Source organism: Pezoporus wallicus, unplaced genomic scaffold (assembly GCF_028554395.1).
Source record: "Pezoporus wallicus isolate ANWC-B61680 ecotype Strahan unplaced genomic scaffold, APGP_CSIRO_Pwel_v1 contig_8702, whole genome shotgun sequence".
Taxonomy (NCBI): Eukaryota; Metazoa; Chordata; class Aves; order Psittaciformes; family Psittacidae; genus Pezoporus; species Pezoporus wallicus.
The window spans coordinates 1,227,163-1,254,675 of record NW_026636754.1 but is presented as its reverse complement, the minus strand read 5'-3'; the positions used below and the strand labels follow the sequence as shown (position 1 = coordinate 1,254,675).

Genomic DNA, 27,513 nt, shown 5'->3' with positions numbered 1-27,513 from the left:
ATAATCAAGGCACTGAGCTCTAAAGCCCGTGTCGCTGCACATGACCGGGAGAATAAAGCATTTTGCATTTATTGCATGTTGTCATCACTTTGCTCAGTGTTGTCCCTGCATGCTAATTACATATTTACATGCATTGCATCATTTGATGGAATTACTGTAATTATGTTAATACATCATCATCAACAGAACAGTACCTGTAATTTACCAAACAAAAACGACATGAAAAGCTAACCCCGCAAATGGCACTGCAAAGGATTTAATCCCCGGTGCAGAAGCAGGCAGGAAGCACTCAGAACTGGAATATCCCAGTTTAGCCAGCAGATCCTCCCAGACAGCACCAGGGCACTTTGCAAGGTGTTTTAAAAGGTACTAACGAGGGAAACACACTGTGAGCAGGGTGTAAATGTTTAATACTCATCTATGAACTCTCACCTAGAAAAATCTGTGCGGTGCCCTTAACAAAACTGCCTGACAGGCACTTGAAAAGAGCAACAGGAGACCAAGAAACTCGGTGATCTGGAAATGCTTTAACCCCTCTCCTATCTGCGGATGTACAGTATCAATCTCGACTCCCTTGTTGCTTCTTTGACAGAAATACGTGGCGCCTGGCATATCGGAGCACAGCCTGTGTGCAGCTGGATCCTCTCGCCCTGTCCCCATATCCAGGGTTCTTTTCCCCATTTATCCTGGCCCTGGTACTTTGGGTTTTGGGCTGATTCACTTCCTGCGCTTCCCTCACATCCTAGAAGGCATTCTTTTTTTGCCTCTAGTTTCTCGCAGAAGGCACTCTGCCACCAAGAATTAAGTATCTGAAGTCAACAGTGGAATAAACGGGGACATTAAACAAGACAAGGAGTTATCCAGAGTGGTCATTAAGTGTTGGAGAGTTTTACAAACACCATCGAGTCCCAAGTGCTTCCTGCTAAGTGAAGACACAAGAAGGTTTCAGCAAATTCATCTCCCCCCTCCCCGCACGCTGCAAAGCGCCCAGGTGGAAACCTGCTGCGGGCAGGGGACCCGGAGTGCACGGCTGGCACCGGCTGTCCCCGCAGTGCGGGTCAGTGCCAGCACCCACCGCTTCCCCACCGCAGGGAGGCCAAAGGAAACCCTCTGCTCCTGCCGGCCATCACCGCTGCCCCGTGCGCTGGGGGACGGGACGGGACAGGACAGGACAGGCAGGGCAGGGGCCGCTCCGGCGGGGTCCGAACCGAGCCGAGCCGAGCCGTGCTCACGGGGCAGCCGCAGCTCTCGATCCGGTGCCGCGTTTTGCAGCAAGGGAGGGAGGGAGGAGGGACGGGCGGGGAGGGCGGAGCCGGGTCCCCGCGGGCGGCCCGGGGAGGCAGGGCCGCTCCCCGCCCCTCAGCTGGAGCCCGCAGCCCGCTCCTGCGAACTTCAGAGCTGAGTCGGAGCGGCGCAGCGTGGAAGCGGGCATGGGGTAGTTGCTCCGTTCTCTGCCATGTAGGCGAGCTCCCGCCGCTGCATCGCTCCGCGCCGCCTTGCACCGCATTCGCACCGGGCCGGGGGGGACCATGCGGAGCGCCCCGGCCGCCGGGCTCCTGCCGCTGCTCCTGGGGCTGCGGCTGCTGCTGGGCGCCGCGGCTCAGTACTCCAGCGACCTGTGCAACTGGAAGGGGAGGTGAGGAGGGACCCCGCCGCAATGGGGGGCTTAGGGGGGCGAGCGGGGGCTGCCACGTCCATCCCCGCCCCGCCGGGGGAAGAAGTTGGTGCCGAACACAAAAGGGAGAGCCCTCCCGCTGCGGAGCGGCGCGGGGAGCCGCGGTGCCCGGCCGGCACTCGGGGAAGGGGCTGGCGCGGCTCTGCCTCCCCGCGCTGCCCCGCGGAGCCGGCGCCGCTGGCCGCGGAGGGGCGGGGGACAGCGGCTGCGGGAGGGATGGAGGGGCCGGGGCGGGCTGGGTTCCCCCCGCCCGGCAGCGCGGCTCGGGGGGCTGGGGAAGAGGAGGAGGAGGAGGGCGGTGCCATGTCCGCCGCGGAGAAGTTTCTCCCCGCGACCATCTTCTCCGGCGGCCGCGCCCGGGGAATCAGTGGGAGCGGACAGGCTCCGGCTGCGCGTCCGCCGGCCCCGGCTCTCTGCAGTGGCTTCTCCGGCTGCCGCGGCTCGCTGGGGCCGGCCCCGGGTGCGCTGCACCTGCGGAGCGATGCCGCCGCAGACCCGCACACCCCCCCCCCCGCCTGGTGTCACCCCTGCTCCCGGGATGGGATCATCATCCCGCACTCCGTCCCGCGGAGGGTATGGAGATGATGGTGAGCCCTGGGAGCGGGGGCTGGCACAGCGGCTTCACTCTTGATTTATTCTAATTGCACGGGTTGTGAAACCTCTCCAGTTCTCAAGTGTTTATCTCCCAAATTATCTTGCCTTTAATTGCTTGTAATAAGTTTAGCGTGTGTGGTTGGGTCTGTGACCTCCTCCACTGTTCTTACTTTTAAAGAAGCGACTCTGCTAACAGGCAGGTGTTGCTGGGCTCGGCTTTCTGTCCTCGCAGCGTAAAACGTTTGGACTCTAATGTTCTGCTTAAATCTGACTTGCTTTAGAATAAACCTTTAGTCAGCCTGTATCGGTAAGGTATTTTGGAGTAGGGAGAATTCATGGAAGGGAAACAGCTGGATTGACTTTCACCGTAGTAATTTCTTATCTGTCACTGTCCAAAATGTACAGATGCTTAGTATTTACTTCTTTTCTGAACTTTTCTTGACTCTTTACAACTGATGTGTAGCTAATCACAGTGAATCCTCCTGAAGGTGAGTCTGTTCAATTGGGACCAAACCGTATTATTTCTGTGGCAAACTCCTAATTGTGTCATTTTACTTTAGCAACCATCACATAGCCCCCCCCAAGCCCGAAAGCTGTACCTGCTTTCATCCCTAAGCATCCCAGCTGCATATACTTACCAGGACCTTACCACATGGTGCCACAGCATGTTTTTTAAAGGGGTGATGACAAGTCTTGTCCTGTTTCTTTCTTATTTTTGTCCTGTTTTCTTCGAGCAAGCAGTGTCTGCCCATGCCATCTGAGCAGGGCTGGAATAAGCAATGCCTCCCATATCAGCTAAGGGGGGCGATGCATTTTCTGTGACCGAGTTTGGGATGAACTGATGGTACAAGCTTGGACTGACTCGCCTGCTGTTGCTCTGGTGAGCAAAGTGGTGATGACTCCATGATGATGCTGTTGGAGGCACAGGGAAGGGGGCACAGGGAAGGACAAGCTGCCTTCCTACACAGTTCAGTCTGGGTGGTTTTGCTTGAGTGAGGTAGTCCCAGAGCCCGGGTGGACAAGTGTCAAGAGTAAACCAGGCTGGCTTTGGTCTTACTGGTAGCAAACAGGTGTTGTCAGCAATGCTGGTGCTCCTGGGGCTGTTTAATAGCATCTGCTTTGTCCTGAAAGGCAAGCAGTGGAGAAGGAAGGAAAGGTAATTTGATGTACCAGTAAAATACCCTCTAATTAAATATTTCAATGTGAGTACTAATAGCTTTATGGGTCAGAAAGGATTTTTATGTGGAATATAGTGTTTTGAAGTCATGTGATGTTTTTTTACCTCAACTCACTTTGAAAGCCCTACGAGCTGGAATGCCAAAATGTAGTCTTTGTTCCCACAGTGAAGTTCTTGTGCTGGCAGATTTGAGAGTCCAGCTACCTCCTACAATAAACCTGAAGGTGTTTTCTCACCTTTTGTATACATATCTATATTAAAAGCAACAATCTTAGAATATTCTGGATATGATTCCCCCCCCCCCCTTTAGCTTGTGGAGAAATGACAAGCTTATATCCTGGAGCAGGATGAAGAGCTTCTCTGGGATTCCTGTAGATACCCCACACTTCCAAGGAAATCTGATGCAATGCACAGCTTGACACCTGCAATTTAAGTACACTCAGTAGGCCATAGCAGCATCTTAAACAGCTTGGCAGAGAGCTTCCAGGAAAGCTTTGTCCAGAAGAAAGCAGAAACTTCACAGTGGTGTGTGTCTGGTTATTACTGTTGCTGTAACTTCAGGTTTTTATGCTGCAATGACCTCTCGATGCTTTGGGCAAGAGCATTTCAGTGACACACTAAGAATATACTGGTCTGGTGGTTTTCACTGTAGACTGTAGGAGCAAGAATTCAGTTCTGATGTGGCTGCTTTTGTCCATCCATCTCACTCTCTGCACCAGTGGCGGTTCTGGGGAAGTCTGGATGCTCCCTAGATGGATTTGGAGTTAGGAGCAAAAGTTCCCTGTGTTCGCAGAGGGCTGCTGGGAGGAAGTGGGTATTTCTAGGGCTCTTCAGAGCATCTGTAATAGAATAAATAAAGTAAATAGCTGAAGTAGACAGTGTGGATATTCCTCCTGCTCCCTTTTTCTTTAAATAACACCTGTTGCAGCATAACAGTTTATTGCACTGATACCATAATAGATCTTCTAGGGCAGACACAGGGGGATGGCTGAAACCACAGAAAGGGAGAAGAATGAGAAGACAAATGCAGTGAGTCAGGATGTCCTCATGGACTGGTATGAGGAAGTAGTGCTTGTTGTAGAAGTAAGTTCCAATAAACAGCACAGATTTGAAAGGGAGGATGGATTGCTCATCCATCACTGTAACCATGAAGGAGCTGCCCTATCTCCATGCCATGTACTTAAAAAACCAGAACTCAAATGAGCTTGGGGGTGAGGAGGGGGGCTCCTGGACCTCCCTTATTTTATGGATGTGGTGTATCTGACGACTGGCAGTGAACACTAAATGTGATGCTAAACAGTCCCTCAATGTGGTGACAAGTCATTTGGACAGAAAGCAAAGTGACAGGTTTTACTGGATGATGGTGGTTGCTGTTAAGTAATGTGAGCAGGTATTTTGAAATCTGCTTTTGAGTCATCCTTTATTACAAGGCTTAATGTGTGCAGGTACTTGTGCTTGATGTATCTGTCTAATGGCATCACTCTTGCCTGTGGGATATAATTGGCTTTCAGAAGATAATTTCAGAGTCCACCCTGGTTTTGTTTGAACAGCATGAATGTTTGAACAAAATGAATGTTAAAGCTTTTTTCCCTGGCAGAAATTCAGTGCCTCAGTGTTGCTGGGATCACTTGCAAGAGCAGTTTCACTGCAGGAGTTCAGAGTTTTGCCCCTGGTATCTTCCTTGTGTTTAACCACTCAGGCTTCAGCATGGAATTTGCCAGTATAAGTCCTGCAAAACCTCTGCTGCTTGTTTCGATATCTTGAGAAGGAGCGAGTGATGAGTGAGGGTAGTTTTTTGCCCCTTTGCTGAGGGATAAGCTTTACACTCTTGACTTTTACTGACTCACTGCTTGCGCATAAACAGACTTCTGTGTTTTCTGTTGAGTGGCACCGTGTGCATGCTGTGGTGAAACCGGGTTTGTGGACCAGATGTGGATTTACAGTCAACTTGAAATATCCCATCGCACGTTAAGTTTCCTGAATGTGTCAAGTACTACTGAATCTGAGGGCAAGAGACTAAAGGTCAAAAACTTGTCCCTCTTTTCTCCTCATCTGTGTTCTTGATGTGGCTTTCAAGATAGTTCAAAAGCACATGTTTGCAGGCACCATTGTTATTAAATATGACTTTTTTTTCTGAGCTTCCTCGTGTAACCTCTATCGAATGGGTCACACTGACACTCACAATAATGAGTCACATCAACAGTAAATGCAAACCATATGGCTTCCCCCCCCTTCTTTTACGCATGGCTTCTTGTTACTTTCTAAATGCTGACTTGAATTTAAACCAGGCTCAGCACCTGAATATATCTTTGGGGTGGGGAGCTGTGTATTTGGAGGTTTCTGTGGAGAAACCAGAAGTTGTTGTCATTACTTGCACTACACTAAAATACATTCTTCACCACAGGTTTCCTGTGCAATCTCAGACGAGTTACTTCATCCTTTTCAGTTACTTTTTTTTTCCTTGTCTTGGTTCATCCGCCTACAAGTGGGAATGTCGTAAAGTATTGCAAAGCAGACCCGTGAGCTGTGTTGAAGAGTCCCGTTTTGAGTGGTGCTTCACAGAGAGTAAAAGATGCTTATGCTGGGGAGGGACTCTTCATTAGGGACTGTAGTGACAGAACAAGGGCTGATGGGTTAAAACTTAAACAGGGGAAGTTTAGATTTGATATAAGGAGGAAATTCTTTCCTGTTAGGGTGCTGAGGCACTGGAATGGGTTGCCCAGAGAAGTTGTGAATGCTCCATCCCTGGCAGTGTTCAAGACCAGGTTGGACGATGCCTTGGGTGAGATGGTTTAGTGTGAGGTGTCCCTGCCCATGGCAGGGGGGTTGGAACTGGATGATCTTAAGGTCCTTTCCAACCCTAACTGTTCTGTGATTCTATGATTCTATGTTTGGAAACTAGGTGCACAAAGGGTAGGAGGAGAAACAAGCTTGGTAGTGAAGTGATTTGCCCTTGCTCGCGTAATAGGTTTGTGACAGGACAGGGACTGGGACAAAAGGGTTTTGCCTAATTGCCCAAATACTGGAACCAATAAACCAGGCTCCCCACAACTTTTTCTTTTAACTGGAGTGCCTACAGTGTGCAGTGTCCTAGTAGTGCTTTGAGTCACTCTGGATAAAGAACCTGTGGGGTTGGTCCAGCATCAAGTGACAGGCAGCAAACAGTTGTTTAGAGCTGTCCCCAGTTTAGCCTGTTGGCAGACAACTCATGGGGCTTTACTAGGCATCCTGCCCAAGCATGGCAGTTTGATTTCCTTTCACTAGCAGTTGGTCCTGGGATCCCTGTGTTGTCTTCCTATCCCATTTCTGTGATCACCGGCTCTCAAAAAGGCTGTTAATTCTTTGCCATGGTGCTCGTAAGGGCACAGGACTGATGGTGGCCCTGTGCCCCAGCAATAGTGAGAGGCCACATGTTCTCTTTTTTGCTGAATGTCCATAGCTGTGTGTCTGCTTGCAGCCCATCAAAGCTGGGCAATAAAATTAGAAGCTAAACTTAAACCTAACTGGGGAGACTAGAGGGAACAGGAATGTTAAAGAAAGCAACATAGTTCGATGCTTCCCCAGCTATGACTGAGAAGTGTAGTGTCTTCTTTTATTACCTCCCAGTTTGGAGACTGGGGCTGCCCAGCTGGGGCAGAGGCTATCAGCAGCACCCAGAACATCCCTTTGCTCTAGTTCACAGGGTGAGCTTGGCATCCTTCCCAGTTTCAGATCCATTGGGAATATAGACTTGGAAGGGGAACAAAGTACTTAGAAAAAAAGGTGGAGTCTGATCTGTGAAGCTGGAGAAGGTGCTGGTTTAAGCCACCAGGAAGGGAGTTCAGGTGTACGTGCTTTACTTAGTATGCACCAAGTCATTTGCCACAGCTCAGCTGATGGGCAGTAACTGAGGCTGTAGTAATTGAATTGCTTTTGATCATGTGCTTATATCCTATTTCATTTTGAAGTCAGTTACGAGTGGATTGACTTTTTCTTCTGGGAGATGATTTAAGATTGTCTCCTAATGTTAAGGTTGCAGTCTTGGAAAAGAGACAAGCACTTCTGAGTGCTGCTGAGCAGGATGGGCAAATACTCAATAGTGTCATAGGTTTCCTGCGTTTGTTGATGTGGGTCTTTGAAGGTTTGAGGTTATGACAGTCACGTTACCAGTGCTCTCATTTCTCTAACTTTCTCTTTCTTTCTTCCCCCAGTGGCTTAACTCACGAGTCTCACAAGAAGGATGTTGAACAGGTCTACCTCCGCTGTTCTGAAGGGTCAATAGAGTGGATGTATCCCACGGGAGCACTCATAGTCAACCTGCGGCCCAATACTTCACCTGCCTCTTACAAACATTTGACTGTTTGCATAAAGCCCTTCAAGGACTCTGCAGGAGCAAATATTTATTTGGAAAAAACTGGAGAACTGAAACTCTTGGTCCAAGATGGAGATCGCAGCCCCAGTAAAGTGTATTGCTTCGGCTATGATCAGGGGGGCCTGTTTATTGAGGCCACTCCTCAGCAGGACATTAGCAGGAAGATTACAGGCTTCCAGTACGAATTGATGAGCAAGGGGGTAGCATCTGATTTGCACACAGTTTCTGGTGAGTTGTGGGATACTGGTTGTATTTTCACGTGCTATGTTGGATGCATAACAGATGGCTGAGGGAGTGAGTGGGGAAGTGTTGGGTCTGAATTTCATGTGCTTTTAAGGACATGTTTTATAAACAGGCTATTGCGGAAGAATTAATTTTCTTCTGTTTTCTTTTTGCTGTTGTTTTTTTGAAGCTGGTAGCATAGGCTGCCTTCCAAATGATTTGTTAAGGGTGACATGGTGAATGATTCTCCCTTTGCAGGCGTGGGGTGAATCACAGGAGCTGGCTTTACCCTGCACTGAACTCCAGTGTGAACTGGGCTTCCGAGCCTTGCTGTAACAGTTTTCTAACTACTTTTTTACTCAGTTTTTAAGACCTCGCTGCATGTTTTGAATAATAAACATTGAAACAAGGAGGAACTCCTTTTCCGTGGGTTTTTTTGTCCCTCTGCAACTACTGCTACTTGCTGACCTAATTATTGCTGCTTTTTTTTTAACAAGGAAAACGGTGTGTTCCTTCCTCAGCTCTGCTTATTACACTCTTGAGCCTTACTGTACCGTGGCAGAGCTCTTCAACACCATGACAATACTTTTACAATGCCAGTGTTGTCTTTTCTCAACCATTACAAAAAAGCAAGTTTTGTAGGGAGGAGTTTTACACCAATGAAAAGCTTGTAGGAAGGGGGAGTGGACAAACTGAAAGAGCTTACAAAGCCTTTAAAGTCTGATACCAAATAGCAAGCTAAATACCATTTGGGAACAATAGCTCTAGGTGTAACCTAATTGTGCTAATCGATTAAATGGCTTGAGAAGAAGAAAAACAAGCATTTGTGGAGGGGGGGGGGGGGGAATTCTCTTTAGATGGGTGTATCTGGTTCATGCATTTCCATTCAGCATTGCCTCTAGCTTTTATCCCCAAAACCAAGGAGGGGAAATGTCCAGAATAGCCTAAGGAATGTCCCAGCTGACTAAGGGAGGTTTCAGGGTTTAGGTATTTTAAGGGGGAAGGCTGTAGTGGCAGCCAGATTTCCCTTTTGAAATGGTAGGGAGTGAAGGCAGCCCTGCTGCAGGGAGAAGAGTCCTCCCAGCACTGACCCCAGGTAAAACCCAGTGTGAAGTGAGCCTAAAACACCATACTTAGGCTGTCTGTAGATTCTGTGGTAGTGATGCCATATGCTTTGCCGGAGTTCATACTTGGTAAGCAGCAGTGTGGCTTAATTAAACTGCACCTGCATCTTCCAGGCATTGCATCCCTCCTCCTTTTTCAGAGTTAGTGATGGCAGAGCCGAGTCCCATCCTCTCCCTTCCACAACAGGATTCTGGGTTTAGAAGTTTGTATATTTGTGTGTACTCACCACCCTGTTAGCATTTAGGTGTTGGCACACCAATTCAGGTGTGGCTGCTTTTTGTTGTACAGATCTTAGTTCGTCTGAGATGAGCTGCTCTTAGCAAGGAGGAGCTTGGCTAAGGGCTAATGCAGTAACCCCAGTAACTGATAGATGGCGTGTTTGCCATTAAAACAAAAAAACCTATAAACACAAATATTAAAATATGGAAGTTGTCTTCTTTGCTCTTACTGTGTATGCAACTTGTAGCTTACTATTGAGTGTTCTGTGTTTTAAGTAGACTTCTCTGCTTCTATGTTTTACCAGTGCTGCAAAAGAAGTAGGGGGTCTGCTGCAGAGCTGTTTTCCCAGTAAGATCATTTCTGCAAAGATGAATATGCTGTGCAGAATGTTAGCTATGTAGTAAAATTCCATTGTCGAAGACATTAAATACATTGTTTAATCAGTTATTTGGAGAATGTTTCCAGATTCAGTCCTTCTTTCTTTGACAAGCTGAGAATGGAGACGCAGGCAGGGTAGTGATAAGTGACTTAAACTTACCAAGAAAAGAGCTATATTTACCTATTTTCCCCCAAAAGTTGAACTTGTTTTTGCATATAGTAAAACAAAACATGAGAAATCCTGCCTGCCACTACTGGTTTTAGTTTGCACGTAGATATGGTTTCTCCCAAGCTGTGCTAAAATCCTGAGGACTTGCTGCTGCCATACTTTACATGCCAAGGCAGCACAAACCGCTGTGTTTTTAGAACTTCGTTCCATGTAAAATCTTGGGGAGATGTTTAAAGCTGATGGGACCGTTTTTCAGAGACTTTCCGAAGTCAGACTGAGGACTGCATCCAATTACAGCCTTCCTCTTTGATAGGCATATTAAATCACTTTTTCTGTGACTGCTGTATTTTCAGCTGTAACAGACACTGGTTGAATTTCAGTGCTGTCTTATGAAACAATGTGGTAGGCTATCTGCTTCGTGCTCCAAGGGTCTTGTTTGGACAGAAGAAGCTTTTTAATAGTTCATCAGCAGAGCCTTTGGGGCAAACTAGGGATCTCTATTGTATTTTAAATGATTTCTCTTGCCTTTTTTTGGATCTCCAGACTGGGGTGGGGCAGCGGGGGGTGAAAACACGATGGAAATGCCATACATGACTCTTTCCACTACTCAGTCAGATGAGCGCTTTTATTCTCCTATAAATATCTATATGTCTGGGGAAACTGCCAAATAGCTGCCTTGTGAGGCTTCCATAGAGCAATACATCTAGGGCTCTCTGCCGTTCGTGGACCTTCTTTCTTCTGGAGCTGCTTCTAGTTACTGTGTGAAACCTCCAAAGAAATGCCCTTTACGGAGCTGTTCGGTTGGAGGGGAAGTTTACAGCCCATTGACTGAAATCACTGGTGATTCCTTCATCAGGGAAGAGGCTCAAGCCAGATGCAAGTGCTGACCTTAAAGGAGCTGAAAACTGGATTTAAGGTTCTGCATGTCTCTCCAACTGTACTTCTGTTCCTTGCTCTCAAGTGTGACTTACAGTGGTTTTTGGCAGTTGCACACTGGAAAAACAAGCCTGCTCATGTCGGTTGCAGTTTGACAGAGCTCAGCAGAGCTGGCAGTGCATATTAAGAGATGACAAAGGCGTGAGATGCTGTTGCAGATGGGGGCTGAGCTGTGCAGGCAGGGCTGGGCAGAGGAGGAAGCTCACACTCTTCCTGATCTCACTTTGCACTTGCAGCACTTGCTGGCAAAGGACCGAAGATCACCGATATTGCACTGTCTCCTTAAGGGCGCAGAGTTAGGCAGATGACTATAGTAAAAGACCCAGGTGTGCTGGGCTCAGTAATCCAGCCCTTTCCTTGTGCAATAACTACTTGCTAACAACTTCTCTCTGCTTTCCCTAATTGGTGTGTTTGTTTCCTGGTGATAGTTATTGTACTCTGCCCTTGAATTTACTCTCCCTTCCTAACCTGGCATGGGAGCTCTGATTAAAGAGTATAAGTCATCTGTTTAATACTTTAATGACCTGTTGTGTCCTCGGAGTCCTGACATTGAAGGGTGCATCAACAAATCAACAATGCTTGGCAGGGTGCCTGTGGTTTAATTAGAAAACCTCAAGTTTTATTAGTTTACAGTCATTCTTTCCCACTTAATCAGAGTCTAGCAAATAATTCAGTAGAAGACACAACAGGTTCAGAATTGGCCTTCCCCTTTGCTCGGGAAGGTTGAATGACACAGCGAAGTCTCACAATTTCCCAGATTTTGGGGATTTAACCCTTTTCTGGGCTCTAAGTCTGCTTTATCATATTCTCTTAAGACTTCCCTAACTGTAGGGGGTACTTGTAGTGTACTGGTAGGTTTTAGTGCAGACTGCTGAAATTTGGTATGGGAAGGTTTTTACTGTGATAGTAGCAAGCCAAAAAGCACATTTCTGGGGGTTTGTAGTGTCTTAAGGTGGGTGAAGGCAAGCATGCTGCAGTGCTTGTCACCAGTTAATGTGAGTAGTCCCTAAGAAGGGTCACCTTGAAAATTCAGATGCCTTAATGGGTGTGTTCTCCTATCGATACCCAAAGTGATGGATGACTGAAAGTACTTTTGATTTCAGATTAGGTTTTGCATTGCACCTCTATGTGATTCCCATCCACACTGATGGTCCATTAACTTCAGCTCATGCTTGCAAGAGCCTTGGTGTTTGCCCAGCTGAAGTACTGAAGCACTGTGACATTTTGGCCAACGGCCATTTGAGAAGCAGCAGAACTTGTTGAAGTTGTTAAATTGGGTTGATTCTAATCTCTCCTGCTTGTGCTGGAAGAAAACACCCTGGCTCTTTGCTCTACTGCCTGTACTGGCAAGTAGACAGCAAAAGTGTCATTTGGCCATATAGTTTCTAGAGTTTTTTGAAAGTGATGACCCACATGAGTTTCTCAGTTCTAGTGGAACATGTGTCTGGTCTAGGTCTGCTCTGCATCACAGCAAGCTGCTTGGATTAAATTCCTATGAAAAGTGTGAAGGTCCCTGAGAGTAATTTGCTTTTTAAGTTCTTCAGCTTCTGCTCAAGTAGCCTGCAACAAGAACCAGTAGGTTCGACTAAACGTTTTGGAGAGGAAGGTCAATCCTTCCCCCTCCCCACCCCAACCAACCAGTGTTTTCTTACCTAAAGTCTGTGTTTCAAGTGTTGTGTCCAGGTGCTGGATCCAGCTCTATGTAAGCTGTGTATTTTGCTTTTCCCATTGCACACTCACAGAGATGTCTGTAATTTGGTTATTAGAGCTCAAGGGGTAAATTGGAAGCTCTTTCATTGCCCACCCGCTTTTGTGCAGTAAAGAAGTCAAACTTTAACAAAAATGTCCCTTTATCTTGATGGCATCTACCAGCTTAGTGCAGGTTCTAGTAGCTGTTTTATACGTTTTCTTTATTAATGCTGGGTACCTGGCTGAGAATATTAACAGATAGGAGGTCCAGCACTTGGGTGGGTACCTGAAAAACAAGGCAAAACTGGATAAAGCCAGTTAACTAATTAAGAGCAGTATCCGGCTATTTCCTGAATGCTGTTAATTCACTGGCCTGAGAAAACAGCTTGGAAATTAAGAAAGCTCAGAAGTATTTGGGCTATGCTGGTGTTTCTACCAATGAATGGTTTTTGAAGCACCCCTCTTAACTTTTGATCTTTACCGCAGTTTGGGTTTGGCAGAGGTGGGGCACCACTTTGCCACCTCTCTGCAGGTATCCTCCCTGAGTGCAGTTGTCATTGCAGTCTATCGGCTCCTAATGTCATGCCTTCCCCTGGTGGCTCCCATATTCCCATGTTTCTTTTCTTTATTGGAGGGTGAATGTGCTGTAAAGCTTTGTAGCCCGAAGCAGCAGATGGACTGGAGTATTTTCCACTTCATTTTGGAGTGGAAATGTTCTTGCTTTTTGTCCCAGAGGCCACTGATCGGGAAGCTGTGGCTGGTGTACCCGCTGTCTCCCCAGTATTCGCAGTATGGAAACCCCAGTCATCCCTGCATCTCCACCATTAGCAGAAGAGGTGGTGGATGGAAAGAGGCTTGGAACACTTAAACTGAAAGTCCCCATGACCTTTATGCTCAGCGCAGGTTCTGCTTGAGTCATTGTGACCATCTGAGATGCTGGCATCGCGCTGTGTGGCAGGGGTGGGAGCACTGCTCTGTGTTGCAGGGTTGGCAGGGCTGTGTTCCAATGCACCCCCTGCCATCAGAGAAATGGGGAAAACATCAAATGTGGTCTGCTTCAATTTGCAGAGACCAGAACTGATATGTGCTCCTCCTGTAAAGATTTGCTGGTGAAATGCATAATGAGCAGCAAAGCAGAGATGAGGGATCTGTTCTATAAGTCAGAGCACACATTGTCTGGGTGGCATGTAAGGTAGGCTCACCCGCACAACTAATTTGCTGTTAATTTATGTGCTTTTTCTCTCTCTAAAAGATCATCAGCAAGTTTTAAGAGGAAACCACCAGAAAACAGCCTTTAATGCAGTTGTTCAAAATACACATCAATGATTCGCTTTGTAAGCGACCATTTTGACACTCCTGCTTTAGGAGATGTTGTTTTCTGAGTAGTTCTTTGTGTGCTCATCCTCCTTGCAGGAGGATCTTCTGTAGTAACTTCCATGTATTTTCCCATAGTAAATGATGATACAAAACCAGATACAAAGTGACTTTTGACAGAAGAGTAAACAGCATTCACGAAGCCTTTTTATCTCTGAAAAAGCGCATTTTAAGCTAGTTTTTGAGGGTATATCACCTAACTGGCTGTCGTGAATCAACATCTAAATTGATCAGGCTGGCTGCTGTACAACAGGGCCTGGAGTGGGAGTAATTTTGAGGAGCTAGAAACCTGCTCTTATTCTTCATGTGCCAAAAGCGGTCAGATCTGCTGCGAATGATTGATTGGCTGGGGAGAGGAGTGAGAGTTTGAGAGGAAAGTTGTTTGAGTTTCTTCCTGTGTGAAATGATTTCAAAGTGCCGTTCTGGTGCTTGAGGAACACTCATGCTCTTCATGTTACTAAACTGAGCAAGGGCGATGTTTTGGGGCTCTGAGCCTCAGTAAGGTGAAAAGTGTTGAACTGAGAAGCCTTCACCTAAAAAAAGCCCCCAAACATTAGGATGCCCTAATTTAATCTCCTCCCCCCAAGAAAACAAGTTTGACAACAGTCTCCTCTGGCCCTGCTTGTCTTTTGATGTTGCCAGGACCAGAGTTGGTTTTGCAGTGGGCAAAGGGGGTGACAATGGAGCTGCAATGATAAATACACAGCTGCAGGGGAGAGGGGGCAAGAAAATAGCTTATTTTTGCTAGACTGGCCACGAATGCCATTAACTTATTTCTCAACTCAGTGGGCAGTCAAAACCAATAAGCAGTCAGGTGTATTGTCTGGACAGCTGGGGCTCTGCGTTGCTCTGACCTTTATGTGCTGCAGAAGATCGTCCCACAAACAGATTTGCAATCCAACGGAGTTGCTTGGCAGTCTTTAATAATGCTCTGTGCTTGCTCTGCAAAAGTGTTTAGTTTGCTAATTCCTGAGGCTGTAGTTAAAGAAGGGATGGGAGGGCGGGGGAACCGCATTCCTCTTCCCACCCCCCACCTTCCCAGAGGAATAAGAGACTTACTGAAAAACACGGGCCAAGTTTTTCCCTGTGTTAGGGGCTTAATTTGCATGACATCAAATCTCTTTCACCTTCATCTGCTCTAAAAGCCATCATATGCGCTGTAATACTGCACGATACTTGGAAGCTACCCTGGACCCAAAGCTGTGAGATGTTAAATCTGACCTTGGGCGGCTTCATCCTGGGTTAAAAAAGCTGCCGCCATATGACACACGGCTTTGATCCAGCATGAACTTCTGCTGCTGGTTCAGATTTGTGGAAGGATTTGTTTGGTACAAGTTATAGGGGCACTCCTCAGGTGTCTTTCTGCACTGTTCCGACTCCTGTACTGTGGCTGCCCCATCCCTGGCTGCGTTCAAGGCCAGGTTGGATGGGGCTTGGAGCAACCTGCTCTAGTGGAAGGTGTCCCTGCTCATGGCAGGGGTTTGGAACTGGAGGAGCTTTAAGGTCCCTTCCAACCAAAACTCGATGATTCTGTATGGGATTTGGCCATTGATTCCTGCAACAGGCATAAGCTCTGTGGCACTTCTGGTTTGAAGCCCTGCTTGCTGGGAGACTTGTAGTGATCATTAGTGCTGATATGCGCATGGAGCCTGGCTTTCTGTTGCCTTAAACTCCCTAGGATCATCCCTGTTTGTATAGGATGTAAGTCTGCCCCAGTCGTACTGTGAGGAGCTTTACACCGACTTCATCTATGTATGAGTGGATGTGAGAAATCTAACAGGAAAAGGTCCAAGCTTCTGTAGAACAGGTGAATCATCTTAATATAACAAAGAAATGTGTGCTGTTAAAGAAAAGGTGTGTATCTCTTAAAGCTTTTCCTGTTGTGCATGGATGACATGGAAAACCTTATTTAACTTTTTGGGGGGGTTAACTGGACAGTGTTCCAGCATTGAGGATCTCGCTGCATGAGAGCCCTTCACAGTCCTCCTCAAGAACAGGCTGATCAAATAAACACAGTTTTATAATGAAAACTGCCCTTGTTCCTTCAGAGCTCTCCCACAGCAAAAAGAGTTTGATTTCTAGAAACAGGGGGGAGGACCTGTGTGGATGGGAGTGCAGATTGGCTGCTTTTTCTTGCTTTCTTTTTTTTGCAAGACTCACTTAATCTTTGATCTGTCATTACTGCGCTCTCAGGGTTTAACTTTAACCAGACCCTTGTTACTTAATTCTATTCCCCTGCTCCACAGGAGGCATTAATGGACCGGACCGAAAAGGAGAGTGGTGGGGAGGGAGGGAAGGCTTTGTGTTCCTGGCAGGTTTCCAGCCTGGTAGTAGGTGCTGGCTCCAGCCTTTCCCATAGCCCTGGCAGGGGCAGAGGGAAGCTCTGGCACCAGAGCCATGTGCCTGTCTGCATAGCTTCCCCAGGGCACAGGAGTACAAAACACCTTACTTTTCATTTGCTGCCCTGTGTGACATCTTGGCCGAGTGTTTTGTTAGCTATCGGAGACAAAACCAAACAAGACATCAAAACTCTCTTTGTAGCTTGGTGTTTTCCTAGGTCCGATTAGTGCGTGCTTTTACAAGGCTTTGGAATGACATTTTCTGTAAAAGGAAAAAGCCTTTTCTGAGTGAATTTTAGGAGGGGATGAGCCAAGCCATAAATCTCTGCTTTATGACTCGGTAGAAATACTTGCTTTGGTGCTGTGCTGCCGGGCGGTGGATGAGCAGCATGGAGGTGTGATGTTGCCTGTGCTGGCAGGTTCTCCTGGGGCAGCCAGGAAAGGTTCAGCTCTTCCCCTGTCAAAAGGACTGAGGAGAGATCGAGGAGTCCCTCAAACCTTTGGAGGCACCTCCAGCTTCCAGCAACTTGTCAATCCTTGTGCCTGCCCAGCGCTTCCCATTCCTAATCCACCTTGGGCAGCAGCGGTAGGTTTGAGGAAGGAGAGGGGTGTTTTCTGTGAGATAAGCAAATAGATGTATTTTTTATGGCTTTATATTGGTGTCTTGTGCACATACAGCAGGAGGAATTCCCAGCAGTTACCTTACTGACTGCTTTTCTCTTTAATTGCAGTTAGGAAGGGGGGGAATGAAAGCAGATGATTACAGATGCTGCTTGCACAGAAACGTGGACTAGCACAGTTGTAGAGAGACTTCTTGTTTTCTGCACTCACTCTCTGCTGCTGCAATCCAGACAGAAGGAATTTTCCTGCAAGCCTGATCTGCTGAGCAGGGCTTTTTGGACACGATACGTTGCAGACTTGACTCTAACGGCGGATTTTTATAGAGCTGGTGATGCAATGGGTAAGTGTAGGAGCTCGGCTGGGAGCTGGCACTGCTCCTGTTACTATTAAGTTGCTGCCCACCCCAGTTGCAGGGTTTGTCACAGCACTGTGGGAGCCCAGAGCCCAGCACTGCTCTTTGAACACTGCTCTGGGATCATCCGAGTTGGGATCTGATAGAGACTGAGGTCTGCCTGTTGGCTGCATATGGCAGTAGAGAGGTGGTGTCCAGGACAGGCAGTATTTTTCCCTGATGGAGCAATACACAGCCCAGAGGAGGTGGGATAAAAAGAAGTGTCTCGAAGATGTGACACTCCTCATAATGTCTCCTGGGTTAATGGAGCTCTTGCATGGGCCTGGAGGTAGAGTTTCATGTGTCTAATGCTGCTTGAGTAAAAACTGCTCTATGCCTTTTTTCATTCCTTTTTTTACATTTTTAAACAAATGGCTGTTTGTGTTTCTAGCTGACCTTTCAGCTCATTTGTTAGAAGGGGTGCTGCATCTTGGAACAGCAAAAAGGCATTGACTCTGCAATCCCAGCGGATCCTTACGTGCTCTGTAGCTGCTGAGCCAAGTTTCATTTTGAAAACTGTTGCAAATGGAGCTTGCGTAGGACCAGATCTCTTCCTCACCCTGTTTACAAAAATAGTCTTCTTTGGCTCTTAAGGGCTTTAATACCCTCTTGGAAGACATTTCTGTGAACAGATAAATTTCTAGTTTATGGTCTCTTGTCTTCACATTCCTCAGAACAGAAAGGTCATCGCATCTCTAATGGTGAGGTTTACAGTATGCTTTTTTTATCCTTTCTTTGCAGGAAGGAAGTGGTATTAACTCAATTCTCTTGGCACAGTCCATGCCCCAGCATATGAAAGTCTGCATTTCATTAAACTTATTTGCAGGTTTAAATTGTTCTTGGCCAGGGTCTGTATTTTCCGAGTTACTTCTGGAAACTTGTGCACATGTGCAAGTTGAACTGAACGTTAGAAATGAGCCAAGGCAAGGAGCTGGAGTTGACACGTTCTTTTCTGAAGAGGTAAAATATCTCTGCTTCACATGAAGAGGTCAGGGGAGAATGTCCATTGCAGCATCATGATTTTGGTCCAGCTGCTGAATCACCATCTTGTCCTGTACCAAGTCCTGCCTGTGTTTTGGCTGTAGAAGAAGGGAGTCTTTGAGTTTTGTGTCTTTGCTCGTGATCCTTGTTCTGAGCTGCCTTTTCTGCTCAGCATAGGGGCTCAGATGAACTTCCTAGCAAACATGAGGATGAATTCTTCTGCCTTCAGAAGAGCACTAAACTCTCTATGTTATTCATAGCATTAACTTTCTATTCAACGAAGAAGCACAATCCCTTTGGATCCTGTGTCTGAGGCTTATTGAGCCAAGGGGCTGGGAGCAGCACAAGTCCAGCTCTTGTGTTTGCTCCCTGACTTGGCGTTTTCCTACGGACAGGCTGGAAAAAGTGCAGTGCTTGCAGAAAGCCGTGTAATCCTATCCCATCCAAAGACAGGAAAACCTTGTAAAACAAAAAGAGTGATGAGAGAGCTCCTCTGTGTGTTGTGACTGGATGTCAGTAACCTCCAGCCCAGCTGCAGAGATGCTCTGTGTCATCTGGCCGTGTTTTCCCTCCCTACATGGCTGCAGGTATTGTGTTAAATGCAGGTGTGCTGGATGCTGCTCTGCTGCCCTGAGCTCCAGCTAACAAGTTCATTTTAAACTAGAGATGAATTGATGTAGTTTAGGTGGTGTTTCGGTGTGGGGGTTATGAGTGTTGAGGTTGAATGCTATTTTGGTTTGCTCAGGAAGAGCTTTCTGAAGGGGTGAGGAAAGTTGGAGGTGTATCTAGAAAGGAGATGCCTTGACAACCAGAGCGGTTGTCAAATTCTTGTCCACCTCCAGAGCAAAGTGGCAGGTCTTTGCTTGGGATATGAGCTGTGAGAGGTTTGTTTCATGGCAGAAGTGTTGCCTCTTCAGCCAGGAAGCCTGAACAAACAGAGGCAGAAATAATTACAAGGATTTATTCTACTTTTAATTAGTTGAAGTAGGATCAGGGCAAGATACTGTTTTTTCATGCACATACACTTGCCCTTAAACTCTTTTCTCCCAGCTAAGTCACTGATTCAGTGAAGACATAGTCATTTCTACTTAGGCCTTAGAAAAAAGGGTTGAGAAATGCACCATCACTGGAGAAACCACGTCTCTATTTTTATGATCTGCTCTCGGAAGTCTGCGCTCCATGTTTCCAGGAAGGAGACTCATCCTATGATGCCCTTTCCAGGGCGGTTGCAATTACAGAGCTGCCAGCAAGAATTTGAAGGCTGTGGGTGGTTATTTTTGTTTGGTTCCATATGAATTAATGCTGATGTCAGCCTCAGAGCTTTCATCTGGGAGACGGGGCTGCTGTGGCCCCGCACTGGTACAGCTTGAGGTGCTGCAGTACAGGCTGGCTTAGCTTAAATCAACCTGGCCTGTGACAAGACGCGTTTGATGTCTTCTGCTGAGCATGCAAGAGAAAAGACTGTTTGTTTTAATCAAAAGATTTAAACTTAGAACTAACAGAAAGTAATGCCCCAGCCCTGCCCGGGCCTCCTCAATAGCTTTTGAGACTTAAAAGCCCTGACTGCTCTTCAAAGGGTTATTCAGAAACACTGACGTGTGGGTGATGTATGCCAAGGAAACTGGAAGCACAGATAAACCAGCTCTGTTTGCTTCCCCCACCATCCACACCTCTACCACACCGCACACGTATGCAGGCTGCTCAATAAAACCAAAGGGTATTCCTCGGTAAAGCGGTTTTCTGCAATTGCTTTGTGTTCAACATTTTCACTTCTGCTTAAAGGGCGTCTCTCTTCCTGTGCGTGCTGCCAGAGCCGTGATGTATGTTCAGCAGAGCCTACGCAGAGACAGGGTGAATGGAGAAGGGCTTTTGGGCTCAGTTTGTGAAGCTTTGGGACAGTGCGTAGAGACCCGCAGCCTCATTCATGTGGCCTTCTTGATAGCTATGAGGTTGGGAAGCATGTTCAGAGAATTCAGGGCAGACAGAGAAGACTTCTTCCTTATGGGCTGGAAGCTGGGTTTGGGGTAAGGTAAGGTCAGTTGTAACCATGAGTGGCTGTTGAAACACAAATGTTTCAAAAGATCAGGCCCATTCATGTGGTTTCTGTGACGCCTGCAGCCAGAGCCAATACGTCTCACTTTGAACGTGTCCTGCAGAGAGCTGTCATCCTAAACCATGACGATTGCCCTTCAAATAACCCCCATCTCCTGGTTTCAGAGGATAGAGGGATTGCGTGCAAATGTCGCAAACCAAAGGAGGAAGGACTGGAGCTCTGTGTGTGTGTGCTGAGAGGGGATGGCAACACCTACCCACAGCTTTCGAGGCAGAGGAGACTCATGCTAAAATGCACCAGTAACGGTGCACTTAAATCCATCCCCAGTGTTAGAATCACAGAATGGTTTGGGTTGAAGGGACCTTAAAGCTCATCCAGTTTGAACCCCCTGCCATAGGCAGGGACACTTTCTACTAGAGCAAGCTGCTCCAAGCCCTGTTCAACCTGGCCTTGAGCACTGCCAGGGATGGGGCAGCCACAGCTTCTCTGGGCACCCTGTGCCAGTGCTTCAGCACCCTCACAGTAAATCCTTTCTAGACAACTCAACTCCTCCATGCTGGTTTAGCTGGGACCTTCTGGAGCTCATGGCATCTCCTTGGGGCATGTCCCTCTCTTCCTGAGCATTTCTGCCTCCCTGTGGAGAGGACCAGCAACCTCCAGCAAAGGGTTTGACAAAGCTGTTGGCCAACAAGTGCAGTCTATTGTTAGTATCACCATGTCCCCCTCGGTAACATCAGGTTCAGAGGGCAAATCGCTCAAAGCAGCTGGGACATGACTGCTGGCTTGTGAGGAATGATGTAATTACATCTCCCTCTGAGGGGAGGTGAATAGAGAGGCCTTTGGAGGCACGGGACTGGGGGGTGGAGGGAGAGGGCTGCCTCAGGTTACTTCAGGTCAGGATACTGTCAAAATCCATCAAAGGCATTCCCAGGAGAGTCGGCAGCCGACGTGCACAATGCAGGCTTTATGCCACCGGCGGTGGAGTTGAGTTATAGGCATCTGGGCTTTAGAGGGCTTCAATAAAAAGTTGCTTTTCTCTCTCTTTTTTTCACCCTTCCCCTGCTGCTGTATGAATTAAGGCTCTTTGGCTTATCGAGTTTAAAGGAATTAGAGCAGCTGACGTTGATACTGTTGTTGCAAGTTCACAGGCTTGCTTTTGGATGTGAGAACCTGGGCAGACCTCGACATCCCTGGGGAGTCGGGCATCCAACAAACACAGCATCTTGTTTAGTAACTGGGCCTGCTTGCCCAGCACATGAACATCTTTACCCGCTGTACGTGAGTGAAGTGCTGCTTTTGGTTTTCTTTCTTTTAGTTCTAAGGATGCTTCCCATTTTATCCTGAGGTGTGTGTGTTGTTTTGACCTGCTGATGAAGGAAAACACCTGCAGGTCCCAGGATGATGGACTGCTGAACTGCAGCTAAAATCACTGACTTGTGGCATCAACACACAGATTCCTTAATGGCTGCGATTCAAAAGAAAGTGCAGGCATTGCCTCCCCCTAAAGATTTTGTTTCTTTTCTGAGGCTGTGTAGGAATGAAGCTTTGGTTGTAGCGAGTGAACGTTATTTGCTTTTTAATGGTCCATTTACCTCGAAAGTAATCCTTCACGACCAGCTTTCCATCTGTGCTTGCATACCTTGGTTTTGCCACTTGCAAGATATATTTGATACTCTGTGAATGCAGATGTGGGAGTTGTTCCACAGAAAAGGATTTCTGTTCTTCATATGTTTGGTATTGCAGTGATGGGTGGTGGTAAATGGTTGTTAAATAAGCTTGCATGCCACCAAACTGCTGTGAGTCAGCATGGATCTGAAGCAGGTTATAAGTAATGATCTAGTGTGAGCAACGCTGAGCACTTTTAATTTCCTTTTGCATTTAAAAAGGATGCAGGATTTTGCCTAGAGTCCACAATTAAAATTGTTTGGTTCTGTGTGTATGCGGGGATCTGTTAATTTGATTTATTATGGTGTCAGTCGTTTAAATGGAAGGGGAACCACTTTTAAAGTGTTTTGCTTTTCATCTTAAATGCTCTTGCTTGTGCTGCACTCCTTCTGAGAGCAAAAATGGCTTAGTCATTTCAATTTTCTGATGGGGTTGGACGAACTACAGAGATGTCTGATCTAAACCGAGACTGTTTTCACTCAGACTTAAAAAGACTGAGATGTCTTTTTATTATTAGATCTTTGCCGAAGAAACTATCTGAAATGCAGCTGTGGATTTTGAGGGCATCCATCAGCTGTGCTTTGTTATAGAGCTTCTGTCCATGTGAAAATGCTGTAGGATTCGTGCTGGGATGCTGGTTCTCTCCATTTGGTTGTTCTAACTCAGGTCCTGATTTGGGCAGAGGGAGGCATTTGCTCTGGGTGAATTTGGAAGTGCCATGGATGAAACAATTCCATAGTAGGATGTTATGTGACTAATATTTGGTCTAGCCACCTATCAAAACCTATTGAGTCTAAAAATATCTTCAGACTGAATTTATTATAGTACTCTGGTTATGTCCGGACATTGCCTGGCTCTGTATTTCTCATGATATTAAACAGCTTCCAAACTTTTTACAGAAAAGAGAGCTGAAATGCTTGGGGGGGGGAGAAGGGCAGTAAAGGCTGACTTGTTTTCTAAAGGCCCTAGAGGCATTCAGACTTGGCTAAATAGAAATGCCCAGTTGATCCAGATGCTTCAGCAAAACTATTTTGCCTATTCCTTGTCTCTTCTTTTGGAGCTTTTTAAGCTTCTTGAATTATTCCTTCAAATATCCCTGACCAGAAATGTGCATTTTGCTGTTTAATAGGATTAAAGAGAATGTGTGTTACACTGTATTAATCATCTGACTGGAGCAGATCTGGTGGATTTGGTTCAATAATCCTTCTTTCTGGATCACTGCCTTTCTGGGACCTTGGAAAAAATAAGAGATTTGCCATGTCTTACGTTTAAAGAATGGCTTGTGTTGTCTAACAGAGGAAGGCTAATAGCCGAGTGTCGTAGGCATCAGCTATGTGTTGTTTAGACTACTTTAAATCTACTTAGTGCAATGGATAAACTTCCCTGGGTGGGGGTGAGAGGAAGGGTGGGACTATTTGGGAATCTGGTAACTAAGTGTTTTCAGATGTTGAGGTTCAAAACCTACATTTTTTGGGGGGGTGGGGAGAAGCGCGGTAGCTTCAGCTTGGGGGTTTGATGGTGGGCTGTGTGATGAATACGCCGTTATCTCCGCTGCCTCGCCTCATCTCCAGCGTGAGCCCTGCTTTGCCGCAGCCTGTGCCTGCGCTGATCCAGGCAGAGCAGCACGCTTGGTGGGTTTTCCTTTTCCCGTGTGATGTGCAAGTGCTGCTTCGAGATGACATCAAGCCAAGGACGTGGCTCTGATCCTTGGGCCACCAGTGGACAGACTTAATTAGCACCGCTGGGCAGGGCAGACCCTGATAGTAAGCAAATTCCTCAGCTCAACAGGGTATTATAGAAACATCTGTACTGCGACTTACAGTACCTTCTCCTCAGAAATCGCTGGCTGAGTACAAAGAGGAGCCACATTCTTGCATTGATTAGATTAGTGCAGATATCCAAATGTTTCCAGCAGTACAGGAAATGGTCTTTGTGCTGCTTGAGCTCTAGCAGATACCGGCTCGAGTTTCCGCTTTGCCTCAACGCCCTCAAACACATGCGCTGGGTTTTTTTCCCCCCCCTCCCCTCTTTGCCTCCCCCACTCCGTAACCTCCTGGATCTTTGATGTGGTGATAGACTAAATGGCTGTGAAATAGCCCAACAGCACTTGGTAGAAATTGTAAGAAAGAAGCATTGCCATCAGAGTTTGAAAGGCACATGGTCTTCAAAGCCTTTGAGAGCTTTGAATTTAGAGCAGAGCATGCTGCAAATGCACCCAGCATCAAAATAGATTGTGCATAAGCGCAGCGAGTAGGGGGGCATTTGCTGGATGATATATCCCAGCAGGAGTGTTAAAGAGACCCATATTCCTGCTTAAGTACAAGCATCTCACAGGGGCCAGGGTGAGCCTCCGTTTTTTGTCGTGTTAGTGATGCCTGACAGGGCTTTGGACCACTTGTCCTTGTGTCGTGTATGTGTGTGTCCCGGTTTTGGTTACTTTAAATACTGGTTTATTTATTTACCACCATCTAATCCTTTGCTAATCCTTCTCCTTTCTCTCCAGCTCCCTGCCGACCATGCAGTGACACTGAGGTCCTCTTGGCGGTCTGCACTAGTGATTTTGGTGAGTTATTGCTCCCTTCTCCCTTGGGTGGCTCACTTGAAGGTGACATCCGTGAACACTGATAGACACCTACTTACACTTGGCAGCTTCCACAAGTGGAGAATATGGTCTAAAGGAGCTGTGTGCATGGGAAGGGGAGGAGGACATGGTGTGAAGGACCTCAAAACCATGCTGCCCAGCCAGCACTTCTCTGTCCACCCTGGGTCATTCTGTGTTCCCCAGGGTGGACAGAGAATGACCCAGCAATCACAATGGAAGTAGAAGTTCAGAGACCTGGGTGCATCTAGGAAAGGCTTTTACTTGCTGCCCTAAAACAGACTCATAAAGACCAAAAGTTTCAATATTCCGTGCTTCTCTTTTTAAAGGGGGAATTAATATTAGCTGGTATCTGTAATGGGTGAAGAACAGAAAGTACGTTGCCAGGGAGATTTAACCATGTATCTTGTTGTTAGAACTCTTTATCATGATTGATGCTATTTTTCTGAAGCAGTTATTTTTGTGTTTAATATGTGTGTGCCCTTTGCTGGGCAGGTTACAAATATGAACTGTAGCAAATAGAAATATATCCTGGAGGTTACTGATAGAAGCAAAGGACCAAAACTGGGGCTGCTGTAGTGAAATCAGTTCCCCTTGGACCGCCTGGTTGCATGGGGCTGAATTTGGACCAGAATTATTCTGGAAGAACGAGGTTCTAGAGTTGAGTAATCCTTCCTTATGTCCTTTTTCTGTTTCCAGTGATCAGAGGCTCCATTCAGGATGTAACAAATGAGGCAGAGGAGCAGGAATCCATAATCCATGTTGGTGTCAACAAACTGTACAGGCAGAAGAGCAAAGTCTTCCAGCTCACAGGGGAGAGTGGGAACTGGCGAGGACAAATAAAGACCCTGCTGGAATGTGGGGTGAAGCCAGGAGATGGAGACTTCCTTTTCACGGGACGCATGCACTTTGGGGAGGCCAGGTTAGGCTGTGCCCCTCGTTTTAAAGACTTCCAAAGGATGTACAAAGAGGCAAAAGACAAAGGGCTAAACCCATGTGAAATTGGCCCAGATTGAAGTCCCCCGTTTGGCTGAAGAGCGAGCGCTTTCAGCGGTTGGCTGGGAATATTTCCTGGCCACGGTGAAAACTCTGAACAAAACCAGTAACTGAGAGCATGGACAGATGTGGAGTGCAGGCTGAGACCCCGCAGGACACCTCTGCAGCCTGCAGTTAGACTAATGGAAGCAACAGAGGTACGAGCTCAGAAGGCTGCCACGAAAGCAAGGCTGGATTTTAACCAATCTTGTCCTTATGAATTAAGTTATTATATTTTTTTAGTGACTTCCTTAGGAAAACAAACCAAGAAAACTCCCATGTCTTAATAAAAAACCCAAATGAAAGCCAACATGCCTTTGTATCTTTTTAATACTAATTTTGAAAGCTGTCTTTAAGCCGATGTAGCATTTGGTATGATGTATTCTGTGTAAATGGCCGCGAATGTGATAGAGCACGGTAAAACATCGTAACATTGATGCTTTGTAAAAAGCTTGGTGTACAATTCAAAGTTTTTTCTTATGACAGAAATTTATGGAGCCAAACTCTTGTGTGTGTGTGTGTGTGTTCTTCTTTTTTATTTGAAAGAATGTACAATCGCTGCCTGCAGTTTTTTGTCCAGGCTGGCAAATTCTTTCCATTCCAGAGAAATAAAGGTCCCTGGATTTGACATATGCTGTTTAAAATCTATTTTTTCCTTTCTCCATAAGGCCGGTCTCAGCTAGTCCAGATGTGCTCATGGATCAGTTCTGGGCTGCTCACTTAGTTTGTGGCTTCTCTGAGCAGAAACAGAGTTCCTGTGAGGCACTGGGAGCCGCAGTGCTTTTCAAAGGGGAAGCAAGAGCTATTTATGGAAGTTTTTAGACACGTGTCCAGGCAAGGCTCTGAGTGCGCTTCTCTCTGATGCCAATGGGGTTATTTTGGGAGCAGCTCCAAAGAGCAGGATGCCCCTTTCGTGCTTTGGTAGAAGCTTTGAATTGTGCTGGCTGGGAGCTTGGGGCGAGGAGTCCCAGGGGACAGGACCAGGCCACTTCCTGGGAAATAAGGGCTTTCCTAAGGGTGGGCTACTTCTGCAGGTATTGTCCCAAGGGAGATATAGGAGCTCTCCCGCCTTGTTCAGTCCCATCATTCCCTATAACCTGCATCACGTCAATGGTACCTTCACAAGGATCTTTAACCTCTTGCCTATGTTCATTCTTTTGTGCTTTCTACTTACCCCAACTTTGATTTTAGGCATCAGGTTCTTTAAATAAAAGGTTTCCACTTAGTGACTCCTTTTGCCTCATCTCTCCTTTCTGTAATTGTATCTGAGGCTCAGGGAGGGTGGTCTTCTCAGGGGGATGCAGCAAGTTTTAAGAGGGATAGGACAGAGATGTCTCCTGAGACCCCAGGGTTGTACCAAAATACAGGCCTGAAGTATACAGGACCAAAATCCCTCTGAAAGTGATACTAAAGGTGTCTCTCAGCAAGATTCTTCCTGTGGGCCTGTTGGAGAATGGGAGTTTCTTTTAGCTGTGCCAGGAAGATCCTAAGAGGCTCCATAACTACGACTGCAAAGACCTAAACCCCATTTGGCACCCATCTATCTGCTGCTTTGACCCCAGCTGCCTTCCAGCCTCCTGTAAGCAAAGCATCCTATTCTGCACAGTTCAAGGTTCCACCCCATCCTACTTGGAGCTTTAAAAGGAAACTGGTCAGGACTAGTGAATGGTGGAAATGGTTCATTCTTTGCCTGTCCCAACCCCTCTCCTGCAACATTGCCTCCACTTCCAGGGATCTAAATCCAGCCTTTTGTAGGCTCTTAAAAATGATTCTGTGATTTAACACTAAGTACATCTAAGGGTGCATTTCAGAAGCCCTGTACCTAACCTCTCCTGTTGTGTTTCATGAGCTTTTTCCAGTGCAGAGTGGCTGCTGGCAGGATGAGGAGGGAAGAACAACATGTTCCTGGAATTGTCTCCA

The 27,513-nt window shown here is 46.8% G+C and overlaps 1 protein-coding gene across 1 annotated transcript; it reads left to right on the top strand.

The window, feature by feature from the left end:
• The first annotated feature begins 1,333 nt into the window (after positions 1-1,333).
• Positions 1,334-26,221, top strand: METRNL (meteorin like, glial cell differentiation regulator). Its single transcript, XM_057401395.1, has 4 exons — positions 1,334-1,636; positions 7,637-8,025; positions 24,463-24,522; positions 25,258-26,221. Exons 1-4 carry the CDS (start codon positions 1,530-1,532, stop codon positions 25,572-25,574), a joined length of 873 nt encoding a protein of 290 aa, XP_057257378.1. The 5' UTR covers positions 1,334-1,529; the 3' UTR covers positions 25,575-26,221.
• Positions 26,222-27,513: the final 1,292 nt, after the last annotated feature.

Coding starts and splice junctions, on each gene's coding strand:
- METRNL (XM_057401395.1), top strand. CDS start 1,530: ATGCGGAGCGCCCCGGCCGCCGGGCTCCTGCCGCTGCTCCTGGGGCTG. Junction 1,637..7,636: donor CTGTGCAACTGGAAGGGGAG/GTGAGGAGGGAC, acceptor TTCTTCCCCCAG/TGGCTTAACTCACGAGTCTC. Junction 24,523..25,257: donor GGTCTGCACTAGTGATTTTG/GTGAGTTATTGC, acceptor TTCTGTTTCCAG/TGATCAGAGGCTCCATTCAG.